Source organism: Prunus avium, chromosome 8 (assembly GCF_965620075.1).
Source record: "Prunus avium chromosome 8, drPruAviu1.hap1.1, whole genome shotgun sequence".
Classification (NCBI taxonomy): Eukaryota; Viridiplantae; Streptophyta; class Magnoliopsida; order Rosales; family Rosaceae; genus Prunus; species Prunus avium.
The window spans coordinates 30,275,527-30,289,199 of record NC_142291.1 but is presented as its reverse complement, the minus strand read 5'-3'; the positions used below and the strand labels follow the sequence as shown (position 1 = coordinate 30,289,199).

The 13,673-nt window shown below is 35.7% G+C and overlaps 2 protein-coding genes across 3 annotated transcripts; both read right to left on the bottom strand.

The window, feature by feature from the left end:
- Positions 1–199: 199 nt before the first annotated feature.
- Positions 200–3,587, bottom strand: LOC110772548 (peptide methionine sulfoxide reductase (Protein of unknown function DUF829, transmembrane 53)). The gene is made up of 7 exons (XM_021976986.2): positions 3,215–3,587; positions 2,925–2,982; positions 2,557–2,637; positions 2,365–2,400; positions 2,001–2,240; positions 1,773–1,914; positions 200–1,069 (listed from the first exon to the last, which is right to left on the bottom strand). Exons 1-7 carry the CDS (start codon positions 3,415–3,417, stop codon positions 576–578), a joined length of 1,254 nt encoding a protein of 417 aa, XP_021832678.1. The 5' UTR covers positions 3,418–3,587; the 3' UTR covers positions 200–575.
- A 7,368-nt stretch (positions 3,588–10,955) lies between these two features.
- LOC110772536 (cyclin-dependent kinase inhibitor 7) lies at positions 10,956–13,194 on the bottom strand. Of its 2 annotated transcripts, none has more exons than XM_021976972.2 (4): positions 12,718–13,194; positions 12,380–12,435; positions 12,072–12,248; positions 10,956–11,900 (listed from the first exon to the last, which is right to left on the bottom strand). In XM_021976972.2, the coding sequence occupies exons 1-4, from the start codon at positions 13,018–13,020 to the stop codon at positions 11,831–11,833; spliced, it is 606 nt and encodes a 201-aa protein (XP_021832664.1). In that variant the 5' UTR covers positions 13,021–13,194; the 3' UTR covers positions 10,956–11,830. The 2 variants fall into 2 exon arrangements, with proteins under 2 accessions (XP_021832664.1, XP_021832665.1); XM_021976973.2 differs by having other exon boundaries at positions 12,072–12,245.
- Positions 13,195–13,673: the final 479 nt, after the last annotated feature.

Sequence of the window (13,673 nt, the reverse complement as noted above, 5' to 3'; positions counted from 1 at the left end):
CAATTAATATTTCAGATTCATATAATTTATGTATTTCTTCCCAATTTTATTTATGACAAATTATGAAATTCGAGCTCCCTTAAAAATGAGCCAGTGTTCATGTTTTATAATATGAAATTTACATACTTCTATATTTATTGAGAACTTAGCAACTGTTTTTCCTCCTATATTTACAACGATTAAATCTTAGTCAGGATCGTTCAAGCAACGCATCTGGTAGTGTTAATTGAACGAACGATTGTGTCCGTGCTACAAGGAACCTACAGTACATACAGACTATTATCTTATGCAAACCAACTTTGCACCCCACTCCTGGTGATATGTATCATCATCTACCATCAAGATTGGTGATCATCTATACGTTCCGATTGTTCGTCAGATGGACAAAATCTGTCTTAAACATATATGTGTGGTTATATACATGCGATTATCCCTCGTTCGTTCTGCCGGATACCCCAGAAGGTGTCTGAAAAGGCAGACCTCACCTCCAACTCTTGGGTTGCTACAGCTAATTTTTCATGCGCCATTCTCTGCCACGTAACAGATCTCCTTCAAAGGCAAACCCGTAAGAGAAGTCATAATCTCGAGCGACGAATGCTTTTGAGACCATGAGGTGGTGAATTCCTACGAGCAGAGGCAAATGGCTGCCCATTCAAAGACCCACCAAATTTGATATCCCAACCCTCGACGTTCTTAGGGACACAAACATCAAACAGGACTTGGCCGAGTACACTATGTGCACTAATGCTTGGGGCCTTGGGCAGAGAGATTGATCTTTCTTTCTGTTCATCTTGTAAAGACCCAGAGTCCCTACCATTATGATTCTCTGCTGAACTTGGCAAGAAGAAGTGGTCGCTTGGTTCCACTGCAACTCTTCTGAGGCTCTGGTTAGAATTTACAGCTACTTTCCGGAGATCACAGATTAGTTCAGATATTTCATCGTGCATGCCTTCCATGCTAGCATTTTGACCTTCAAGTTCTTGAATTCTTTGACAAAAAACCATAGCTGCCTTCTCAAGGAAATGAGTAACAGACGACCTGTATTGTATTGGATAATGCTTATAATGACCTGAAACGAAAATAAAGTTATGTTATTTTAGTTCTTATGTGCAATAAGCATGGAAGTAAACCAAGAGTTGACAATGAGAAAAATACTATGCACTGTTCATATATCCGATGAGTGTTTCCCAAGTTTTTTTTTCTTGCAAATCTTGGAAGACAAAACCCACCAATAACCTCTTTTTATTGACAACTATAAAGTTATACATTATCCATTGCTGGGAACTATTTCTGCAATTTTGCAAACTCATTTTGCAGTATAATAATCTTGGCATAAAATAAGCAAGCCCATGTGTTTAACGGTACAAGACCCATTGAATAACAGCCTCCAAGTAAGAGAATGCAAGTCCCCAAAGTCTACTTCTCCTATTTTTCAGACTTTCTGTTTGTCCAAGATAAGATGGTGCCCACAAGGTTTCACAAAAAGTTAAGAAGATATTTACAATAATTGCTATTCAAGAGTGTTGCCTCAACACGGTATAATTTCACTCAAAAAAGAACATAGATATTTAATTAAATATAACGAATTATTATAAAAAGTACGTTAAAGAACCAGTGCTAAGCTATGTTTAGAGTTTAACACATCACTGATGAGCAATATAACTTCTAAAGGTAGTGGGCAACAAAGAAATTGAAAATCCACACAGGATACTAATAACAGAGAAAGAAAAAAGCTAAAAAAGAAACAAACAAAAAAGAGTTTTGAAACAAACCTAGGTGAGGGGAGCCACTCAATTTCACAAGATTGACATCTCCTCCAAGTTCTTGTAAACGTTGAGTAAAATTGTAGATAATATGATAAGGAGCCAGATCATCTTTATCAGAGCATAAAACGAGAAATGGAGCACCCAAATTCTACATGAAAAAAGTAATTATTGCATTAATTAACAGAAACAAACAACAAACAACAATAGGTGGGTAAAGGCTAAATAAGAACTTACAACAGAGGAAAACAAAGCCTGCCAATACTCAGCGCACTGGGATTCAAACCTAGTAAGATACAAAGCATCCAGACCAGAAGCAATGCCTTTAGCTAGCCAAGAAACCAGTTTTGATGATCCAGGCATCTTTAGAATGGCTGGGTGTAGTCCATATTGAGTGCCCAGGTCACTCGTAAAATCAACTGGACCAGAATCATAGATGTGTCCGGTAATACACTTTCTGACCAATCGATATTCGGCCTGCACAAAAGTTAAAGAAACTAATAAGAATACAGTGTCTGGAATGAATCTGTTGGATCAAATGGGCATTAACAAAAAAATATAGTCCAGAAGTTTTAACTGAAAATACAAAAGAAATGCATACCGGATAGAGCTGACCTTCACAAATTCCCTCAATAATCTGCATTTACATGTGCTAAAGTCATTACACAGTACCGCCATTGTAATGAAATCAGTAAAGACCAGTTAAGACTTATAAATAATAAATAAATGAATCCTGAAATAAGTTTATCAGTATCAAATACAAAATTGGTTATCTATCATTTACGAAAGTTACCTGAAAAACCTTGTACATACACGCTTTTGTACCAGCAGAAAGAGCCACAAACACTACAGGGCATGGCTTAATCCTTAGCTCCTGCAAACCCAAAATACATAAATGAATAAGTACTCAACAGATTACACTTGAGCAATATTAAAAGCCATACCGATGCCTAATTTATCCCAGATTAAAAACAGATGAAAGATTTGTATGGAACGGGATTCCACACCATACTGAAGTTGGGTTTTTCTTTTTTTGCGTGGGTGTCAAACACACACACAACTACTCAAACAGTCATTAGCCAGGCATCGCACAACAGCTCCATACCATGCATCAAATCCGAAGAAACATTTAAAAATTGGCAAATTAGTACGGAAACTGACCTCAACAAGCTCATTGAGAATAACAAAGGCGGACGACATGGCCTTTTCGGGATCGAATCTGCACATGATTTCATCATAACGGGAAAAAATTAGCTCGAAATGCAGCAAAATGAAATAAAGATCCAATCTTAAAGTCCTTCCATGAATCCCAAACCAAAATTTCTACCAATTACAAACCAACCCACGAAAGTTCCAATACACAAAGAATCCCAGGACGTAGGACAAGGACAAATAAAAAACTTATGCATGCTGTGTTTGGCTGGTGAGAACATGTGAGAAAAGCCACTTACGCATGGAGAAAATGGGAATGGCAAACGAGGGAATTCCAACCGAGAGACGAATACAGATCCACGTAATTCTTCAAGTGTCTCTCGTGAATCGAAACCCAAGAGAAGATGACAGCGATTCCTTTTGAATCAGAGACCTCTTCCTTTCGTCCCCAGAAGATACCGCCACCACCACCACCACTGCCACTACCTCCCCCACCCCACATAGCTTAGCTTCTCAGCTACTCGGGGAATTTGGAATTTTGGGAATTTTGGGGATTAATTTTTTGGAATTCTAGGGTTTTGTGGATTTGTTAGATTGCAAAATAGTGGTTGGAGAGGTGTTGGCTAGTTAGAGCCACTCGTGTTCTTGTGTGAAATCTCAAACTCTGAGAAGAGAAAACGATAGGGGCTGCTGATCTTGACGCTCATGGACCATGGACCGTGGGGGTGGGGCCGCCGGCCACGTCAGATCGTTCGCACCACGCGCATTTTAGGATAAGGGCCAGCCACTTTGGAAACTTGCTGGCAAATGTGGATTAGGACAGAAACTCTCATGCAATCTAGATAATATTTTTTGTTATTTTTGTTATTTTTTGTCATTATATTATTGAATAGAGATAGCAAAATAGTCATATTCGTGTTACAATTTTTTTGGTGGATTAGGTCAATTAATCATGACAATAAAAGTATCTACAATCATGTTCCTTATTTTTTAATTAAAATTTAGTAAAAAATACACAAAAGCTATTTTAGGAGCTCTCTTTATAATTTAAACTCCAATCATACTCCACACTTTAGAAAGTCATAAATGCAACATTAAATTATAGGGAGCCAATAGAAGTCATTTCTCTCTCCTTAGATATAGAAGTTCCTAGAGGTCTCCCTATTTTAGGAGTTAGGAGCATAGTTGGAGATGTATTATCCAATTCCTCTTTAAAATTTGTCTAAGGAAGTAGTTTAAGGGCTCGTTTGGTACGTCGGACTGTACTGACTAATTTCCGTCGGATAGTATTAATCTGTTCCAGAGAGTACTGACTATTTATCCATAATATTATAAGGCGTTTTGTGCTGTTCCGGATAAATAGTCTGACTAAGTTATGCTGTGTTTGGTGATGTTCCGGATAACATCAGATTAGACTATTTTAAAGTATATAAAAAATCTTTGATAATTTTAATGGAAATTGAGATTCAAATGACATGAAATTTTTTTTGCTAAGATTCATATGACAAGATTTGTTTTTCAATTGTTTTTGCCAAGATTTTTTTTTCATATAACCCATTATCATAATTGTAGCATCTCATAAAAATTCCAACATACTCGCATACATTAATAAAAACAGTACCAAATTCAATTGACATAAATAATGGAAAGTTCTCCTATCCATCCTAATTTGGTTCACACATTGTATGTCATCAATTCCTATAATGCTATCTAAATAATTTGACCGAGTTGCAATCCTGAAAAACCTTTGACTCCTAATGGCATTCCGTTGTTGGCGTCATTGTTCCAAATTGTAGTTTGTCATGAACCACATCATGCACCAAACCATGATATGCAAGAAAATTTATCAATCAAGAAAATGGTTCAAGAGGAAAACATCAGAAAGGCCCCATGGTTGCCCAGAAAAAAAAAATGGTTCCTAGAATTCAGGTTCATACCATTTTAATTTTGTAATTTTGCTCTCCTAATCGTCATGTATGTATGTATTCAACTAAACTACCAACACTAGCACAATTGTTTGTTTTTGGACGAAAACTAGCATTACTCTGTTTAATACCAACAATCTAAATATTCCCACAACGTCGAATCAATCTATCACATACAAAGAAAACATTCGATTAAAAAAAATGTCAAAAAAGAAAAATTAATAACCTAATTTCCACAAAAATTTAATAAAAAATTGAAATATATAAAGAATAGAGAAGAAGTAAGAAGAAGCATATTGGGAGAGTATGAAAAAGAGGGAGTGAGAGATGGATACCTGGAGAAGAGTGAAGAAAATAACATGTGGAGAAAATAGCAGAGAAGAACCCCAAGGAGAAGAAAACGAAAAGAGCGTCTGACTTTTTTCGTAGAACATATGTTCTTTTTCTCTAGCCGTATAATTAAGCGTGTATTATCTAATCCGGGATGCGTGGGTTATATTAGTTAGTCAGGTAAGGAGAGGATTAAAAGCTCAACCCGTATAAAATAGTCGGGTAATTAAATAATACAAGTTGACACCAAACACCTGACATAGACTATTTACTCCTATCCAAAGTCTAATACGGTGTACCAAACGAGCCCTAAGAAGCCTATTATGGATGCTCTAAGAGCATCTACAATCATGCTCCTTATTGGCTTTTTAAAAAAAATTTAAATTTATTTTAGAATTAAAAAAAGATAATGGGTAGTTGTGTTCCATAAAAATAGGATCCATTATCTGATTTTTCTTTTAATTTTAATTTTTTTAAATATGAAAAAGTGTGAATTTACCATATTATCATCATTTAATTAATAATTTCAATTTTTAATGTATGCATTAACCAATGGCATTTTATGGTATTTTGAATGTTTCACCATTCTCTGCCTTTTGCTTTATATATATAGATAGATAATACTTAGCATTAATTAAAAGTTTAAAGTATGCATAAAATAAATAAGCATTAAATTATAAGAAGCCAGTAAGAGTCTTTTCTCTCTCATCAGATTTAGGAGCTCATAGAGGTCTCCCTATTTTAGAAGGTGAATAGAGAGTGTGATTGGAGTTGTATTTTTTCAATTCTTCCCTAAAATTTGTCTGAGAAAGTGATTTAGAAAACCCATTTTGGATGCTCTACAATTAGTATTGGGCCTAACGCCTTTACATATCTATGCAAACAAAATAGGTACTTGCATGAGTTTAACTAAATAAGCACTAATTCTATTATGAAACTTTTGGAAACTTTTCTTTTATTGTGTTTGGGTTGCAACATATTGTTTTTTTATTATTTTTGCTATTATTTGCATTATTCCTTAACAACACTTTGATATGTGGGTTTGACGCATGTACTAGGGAAAACTACGTGAAGTTATTCAACCTGAGCACTTTATATTTGATCCAGAAGAGAAAGAAAAAAAAAGGCAATTTAAAGAGACATGTTAGTTATACGTATAGTTTTAAGATATTTACCAAAAAGAAAAACTAAGCTTTAACCCAAGATACGAAAAAAGAAAAAGTAATAGTAACAAGAAAAGTTCTTTACTTAGGGCTCGTTTGGGAGTGATTTTGGATAGGCCAAAAAGCACTTATATAAAGAATCACTTCTCCATATAATCACTTTAAGTGATTTTAAGTGATTGTATGGAGAAGCACATGAGAGCTACTTCTTCCCATAATCACTTAACATCACTTAAAGTAATTATATGGAGAAGCAGGTGGGACCATAATCACTCCCAAACGAGCCCTTAGTTCTTCTCGAAATATGTCATCAATATTGTTGAAAGGTTGCACTTAGTGAATAATTATAGTGTAGTAAGGTGGTATGGCACATGGTATAACTTGTCCACATGTTATAATATAAGTGGATAGTTATTGATATTACTCCCAAAAAATAGGAAATATCAACCATTATGTCCACTCATGTTATAATACATGTACAAGCTATATCACGTTATCGTACTCTAGTACCATTCTATAATTTCTTGTACATAAGAGGTGCAGAGCGCGTCGATGACATTACATAATATATAATTGTTCATATAATGGGGCTACTAACGTGATCAACAAGTTGTGGTGATTAATTTAACATAATAAAAAATATACCATTTACTTGAGTGATCTAACAATTTGTTCTTTTAAATTGGATTTGCCATCACTTTAATATGATATGTTTCTTATTATAGTGTCCCATGTTAAGTGCTTCAACATTGTTACTAATTTTCTTATAAAATGTTTTAATGCTTCTCACATGTATATCAGATATAGACAGTTGATGTGACTTAGAAATCAAATTGTCAATCAAGCTAAAAAATATGATAGGCCAACGAGGTCTAACTTAGTGAAAAATAATCTTAACTTGCATATCAAAGATTTCATATTCGAATCCTCACAGCATTATAGTTGTGTGTGTACGAGAGAAATCCTCTTCCCGTCCCCTATAATTTAAACTATTACTTATACTAAAAATATATATATAATAGCTTTTACGAATGCAAACATAAAATTACACCAAACAATAATGGAAAAGAAAGATGGAAGTTATTTTTTCCTACGTCTAGAGTATACTTTTCTTTTAACCAAAATCCTACGTGGGTCCGCATACACTACAAAGTCTTCCATCGTCTCTTTTCTCTAAACTTCTTTCCTATGTTCTCTTCTCAATTCTAGCAATATTCTCTCTTTCAACTTATTTGTTCAAGAAAAAGTTCTACCGTTTTCAAACAGTTTTAATTTCTTTATGATGATGTCCACTTTATGTAGCTAGTGTCAAATACTTCAATTATTTAATTAAGCTATTGTATTAGAGAACATTCTTGTTCATCACCCTTATTTGGTGGCGAGCATTACCATCACGTTAATTGTTGTTGATTAAGTTTAATTTTTAAGATTCGAATAGCAGATAAATTGTATCACACTCATTCAATATCGATTAATATGATGATAATACTCACGGTCAATTAACGGTGGTGAGTGAAAATATCCTTAAAAAAAAGTTTGGATAATTCCTGCCAAAAAGAAGAATATTTACGTTAAGTTAACCATTCTTTGTTTAGTAATTCATTCTTTTGATTCCACTCTTTGTTATCTTTTTAGGAGCAGAGGGCCAAAAGATCATAGGCTCATAGAATCAAACCCAATTGACCAAGAAACGTAGCCCAAAGAAAAAGCTCCCCTCATCCGCAAAGGAGCTAGAAAATCTAGAAATCAAGCCCAACCCAAATTGGGGTTTTTGTGGCACCCCATAGGCCACCTAACTTTTCATTTAATTTTAATTTTGTTAAGCTTTGGACAACTTGGTAACGTTTTAAGTTTTAATAACCAGCTTTAATTTGGTGGCCTAAAAAGCAGTTGGGTCGTGACCAAATTAAACATTTCTGCAAAACCTAACATATCTGTGTTTATGTAATTAGCTAGCTCATCAAGAATGGGAGAGAAAGAAACCTAACGACCATGAATGGTCTCATTCTGATAACATAAATGGAAACCTAACGGATCATGAAGAGACATAATTACTTGGAAAAGAAGAGAGAGACTTCACCATTTTAATTTTGCATGAAAGACGAGAGGAAGCTACAAGAAAATTATATGAACCTTTTATGGAATTCAGATACTCTATCATCCAACTTTTCTTCTAACTTCAATTTGGTATTTGGTTTACGCGTCTATATTTGATTTGATCGTTCAAAAAATTACACGATCGATTGCAAGGATAGCAATTTTACTTGGTCAATCATAAAAAACTAGCAAGTGATAGTAACACAAGATTATCCGCACATGGACTTCACAACGAATTTTCAATCACCAATAATATTATAATTAATGTATAGATTATAACACGTGAACTGATAACATCGCATATTAATAATATTCTAATCTATAAAAATTTATCTACACTCAAAAAGACGAGTTCACCAATCCGCCTTTTAACCCAAAAATTGAAATGAATTTGTAGTTAAATTGATTGAGGACCACCCACCCACACATGCATAATGATAATGAATGGCATAGAGAACACTAATATTAAAATGTAAGAAAGGATGTGGTTGCCACTTTTTCCAGAATTTGAGAACTTGTTAAATTAATAAATAATGCTAGTTTGTCAAAGAAAAGAAAAAAAGAAAAAGTAATGTTGAAGTAGAGGTGGTGTGTGGGGGCTTGAATTTTACCAAAAACTAACACTGAAATCTTCAAATCTCGAACAAGCAAAAGAGGTAAAAGAAAGAAACACCAAAATCGAAACCAACGTCCCTCATTAATAAGCAGGCAACATTCTTTTACCCCCACATCCCAACCTCTCTCTCTCTCTCTCTCTCTCTCTCTCTCTGACTTTGCATTAAAATTAACGTGCATCAGATCCAAAGCCAACAAGGCAATGCATATCGACCCTCACTCCACAATTGCATGTGAGGCCCTCTCCTACTCTACTTTCCATTTTTTCTTATTCAACAATGTTCAAAGTATTCACCTTCCAAAAAAAAAAAAAATGTAATTCCTTCACTAACCATATCTTGAGGAGCAAACAATACTACACTGTACACATAAAGGGACCAACCGTCTATGGGTTGGAGACTAATTTATTATCGTTGATGCGTGTTCGCTCGATTGTGGAACCCACATAGAATGACAGTAAGAAATCACTCAGACTCATGTGGGAGACTTAATTGTAACACTCCTCATATTTTTGAACCATATGGTGCAACAACCTATATATAAGTGAGCCACACCTGTTTTAGAGATATGGTTCCAAAATATAGTATTCCTAGCATTACTCATGAAATTATTATTATTATTAATATTTTATACAAGCGATATTGAGAAATGAGAGAATCGAACCTAAGACATCGTTTGCAAGGATAAATATTCTTAATCACTTGAGCTACAAGCCCTTTACTACTCATAAAATTATTTAAAGCATATTCTTTGCACTACATTATTAATAGAGACCGACCATGATAATTGATGTAAAAAATGAAGTGAACCTTATATATCACACAATGTGAATCATCAGTATAAGATAAGAATATTAATTACATAATTAATAGCGGTGAAATTCACTTAATACAAATAAATATCACATAATATTATAACAAATGAACATAATGTGATTCACTATGGTTGTTTTAGTATATTTCAATTTTCTTTTTCTTTTTTTTGGGGGGAAAAGTAAGTTTTAGCATTATTGTTTGTTCAACATCTTTCTGGGTACTTCTTAGGAGAGGAGAAGCAACCAAGTAAGCCCCACATGGGATTGAGAGTGGATTGATTGCCTTTTGACACGTGTGTAATCATGTCGAAATGCATGTACCGTGCTGCTTTTGTTTCCGACAATGCCCTCTGCCACCCTTTTCTTATCCCCTCCCTTCCTCTGCCCCTGTGCCAGAGTGACTCGGTCTGGGACTGATTCTACCTCATTGCGAATATTTCCTGTCCAGCTTTTCAAAAGGAGCCAGCCGTCTCTTACTTTACTCAAAAACCGTTTTAAACACCTCTCCTGTGTGGCTTTTCTTTGCGGATCAAATCGTTAACTTTTCTTCTTTTATTGGGTAGTATTTTTGAAATTGCTAAAAACAACTCTAATTTCGTTTGGTAGAACAATTTAAAAGTACTTATGGGTCATACAAGCATTTTAATTTCTGGAAAAATACATGCTAGGTGTTTCTTCATGAAGTACTTAAATATTTTATTTTTTTAAAAACGATCTTCTAAAGAAAGTTCTTCTAACAAAAGCACTTACGATTATGAAGATGAAATGCTTCTTATAAAATAGTCTCACTCGTTGTTAAAGTGTTGTCAAAGGACAATAATGCAACCTCAATAATTTCATTTATACACACCAACTGAGAGTGCTCAAATCGCCACCCTTTCATTCGATTAAATTTGATAAAATGAGTTGCGAGTAGAGTAGTACTAGCTCGTCTTTGGACTTTGTTAATAGAGAAGCCAAACCTAGAATTTAGATTCAATATCTAAAAACCTAGAGTGGTTTAAGACATTGAATCTTATTTTTTTTCTTTTAAAATTAGACTTAGTATATCTTGAAAGATTCCAAATCTTTAATCATTCTACCCAGGCTTAAAAAATTGCAACAAATTACTTTGTTAATTGAAAATTCACATAAGCTGGCCTTGTAAAGTGAGAAGCCAAATTTGCATTACAATATTTGGGTACTTTCTACTTTCCCAGTGGCGCCTAGCTAGCTAAGCTAGCTACATGGTTGGTCCCCACTCTTAGCAACCAACGAATCATTACCATTACATGAAAAAGCATATTCGGAAAGGAAAAAGGCCCAAACGCAAAGATGAAAAAAAACAAAGGATAAGAAAAAGGCAGGCAGAGTAAACCAGTAAAAGCCAGCAATTAAAAAAAGCAAAGCTGATCAGAAAAAAGAAGAAGAAAGATAGAGAGATTCACACACCGCCACAAAAACCAAAACAGACCCAAACAAAAAACCCTTTCTCTTTTTTTTTCTTTTTCTTTTTTCCAAGCACAAAACCAAAACTGTTATTCAATGTGTCTTGCATTTGTCCAAAGAGGAAAACCCCAAAACCCAAAACCAAAAACCCAAAAGAACAAAATAAATAAATTACTAATGTGCCCATTGTAGAGAGAAAGAGAGGGGGCTCTCCAAATGTGGAAATTGTTGCAAAATATATTTGAATTAAAAAGTTGGGGAGTTGCAGAAGAATTAGAAGCTTCCATTTGGTGTGCACAATGACAACACCATGGAGACATAAAAAGAAAAGAGAAGCAGCTGTACAAATAAAAACCCAAATTAAATTCAAACCCTCCTCCGTGCATATACGCTGGTACCCGGACCGCTATAGCTCCAAAACAAAAGCATAAAATTAGAAGTTGCATGCAACTTTCTGTCCTACCTAGTGTCAGTTTATTCTTTCCCCCTCTCTCTTCTACTCCCTCTCTCTCTCTCTCTCGTAGCTAACTGAATGCTGCTTGCTTATGGCTTCAAACGAACCCACTGGTAACGGCCCTCCAAAGGCACATCCTTGACGATGTCATAGTTGTACCTGAGCCAAATGGAGAAGAAAAGGGAAAGTTGTTGGTTAGTTGTTAGGGTTCCGATTCCCAGCTGCTAAAATGCGCCTGGGGTAGAGTACACGAAACGGTACAAGCTTATCCTACGCACTATTAGAAAAAAAAATTAAAAGAAATAAAACAAGCGAGGAAAAAGTACTCACTTCTCTGCAAAGCGCTTTTGCTCGTACTTCTCGGCCATGGCGAAGAACTCTTCGATCTCATCACTCGGAGGAGCTTTGCTCACCGGGAGTTGTCTCCGTCGGAGATACACAGCCGGCGCCGGCGATTCCATTTCCTCGGAGCCTAAGCACAGCTCGCTGGACGGCGTAGTTTCTCTGCTGAAGAACGAAACCAAAACAATTGTTAAAATAGAGTTCTGAGAAAACAGAAATTAACCTGAGGCAGAAGAAAAACGTTTCCTTTTTGGAGGAATTGAAGAGGAAAATTATTAAAGAACGTGAAGTGAAACCTGAATTTATTGTTGGCCGAAGGAGAGTTGGAGTGGACGGTTTCGAAACTCTTGGCCTGCAATAGGTGAAAAGTAGTGTAAATGAATTTGAAATTTAAATTCGAATAAATTGAACCGAGCAATAAAATCGGAAGAGAAACGTAAAATTGAACGAAAAAAAGGAAAACAAAGAGAGAGAAATTTGAAGCGTCTGTTTGTTTGCTGAGAAAATCCTAACGGAAACAAAAAAAAATCAAGCACTGTTTTCGTCCGCTAGTTTCTCTCTCATTTTTTTGTTCCATCATTTTATAACAGAGAAAAATGGGAAGCTCGGTACGAGCTAGGGAATGGAGATTCACCTCCAGATCTAGGAGCGGCGAGCCGTGGGCGACGACGACGTCGTTGAGCTCATTGCTGGAGCAGCAAGAGGAAGGAGGAGAGTGATCAGAGCAAAAGCTCGAGCAAGAATCGGAGGAATTCAGGAGCTGAGGAGAATGAGAGTGGCGGAGATGAAGCATTGGTGGACTTGGCGGCAATGGCGCCTCTGAGTGTGAGAAGCGTTGCTTGTGCGGAGATGAAGAAGCTCTGAATTTTCTCCTCTTCGACACGCCTGTGGCTGAGTCGTCCATGGCTGCCATTCGCTTACAGTTACAGTCCCCCATCTCTCTCTCTCTCTCTCTCCTCTCTGTGTAAAGAAGGCTAGAGCAGTGCACGCACACGCGCAGAGTGTGTGCTTCTCTCTTTCTTTTTGCTATTTTTGGTTTTGATTTTGAAGGAGAGGAAGGAAGGAAGGAGAGAGAAAAGTGGGAGATCCAAGAGGGATGTTTAGGAAGTGATTTGTTGGACGGTTCAGATTTCGTTTTATAGCAACAGAAAAACGAAAAATATCAATAAAATTTCGGAGTGGGGTTTGGCTCGGTTTTACAGTTTTACCTTTTTACCGTGTTACTGTGTTTGTGGTCCTCACTTCTGGGGTGAATGGGTAAAAGGGTGACAGTAGAACGGCAACGGTGCCGTTACGAAGATCTCGGCGTGTTAAAGTCTAAAGTTTTAAACAAACTACATCCGCTTCTTCCTCTGTTAAGCTGCTACGCAAGATTTTAATGTCGTTTTAAATGTCACCCTTCTGCTATTGATTAATTATTACCCAAATTTATACACCCTCTGGCTTCTGCCCTGTGTAATTCCTATCATCCCACCAAATTATTTTTTTTTCCAATTAATATCATAATAATTCACTTTAACTATTCACAAATTAAATAGTGGGAGTTCACCAGAAAAAATTAAAAGAATTTATGGTGAAAGCAACTCCTAT

What these genes read in the sequence shown, in the direction of transcription:
- LOC110772536 (XM_021976972.2), bottom strand. Translation starts at nt 13,020, where the DNA reads ATGGGGGACTGTAACTGTAAGCGAATGGCAGCCATGGACGACTCAGCC. An exon ending in CGCCGCTCCTAGATCTGGAG is followed by an intron (nt 12,436 to 12,717) that starts GTGAATCTCCAT and finishes CACCTATTGCAG; the next exon opens with GCCAAGAGTTTCGAAACCGT. An exon ending in CAAAAGCGCTTTGCAGAGAA is followed by an intron (nt 11,901 to 12,071) that starts GTGAGTACTTTT and finishes CATTTGGCTCAG; the next exon opens with GTACAACTATGACATCGTCA.
- LOC110772548 (XM_021976986.2), bottom strand. Translation starts at nt 3,417, where the DNA reads ATGTGGGGTGGGGGAGGTAGTGGCAGTGGTGGTGGTGGTGGCGGTATC. An exon ending in TTCTCAATGAGCTTGTTGAG is followed by an intron (nt 2,638 to 2,924) that starts GTCAGTTTCCGT and finishes TTGGGTTTGCAG; the next exon opens with GAGCTAAGGATTAAGCCATG. An exon ending in GAGTGGCTCCCCTCACCTAG is followed by an intron (nt 1,070 to 1,772) that starts GTTTGTTTCAAA and finishes TTTTCGTTTCAG; the next exon opens with GTCATTATAAGCATTATCCA.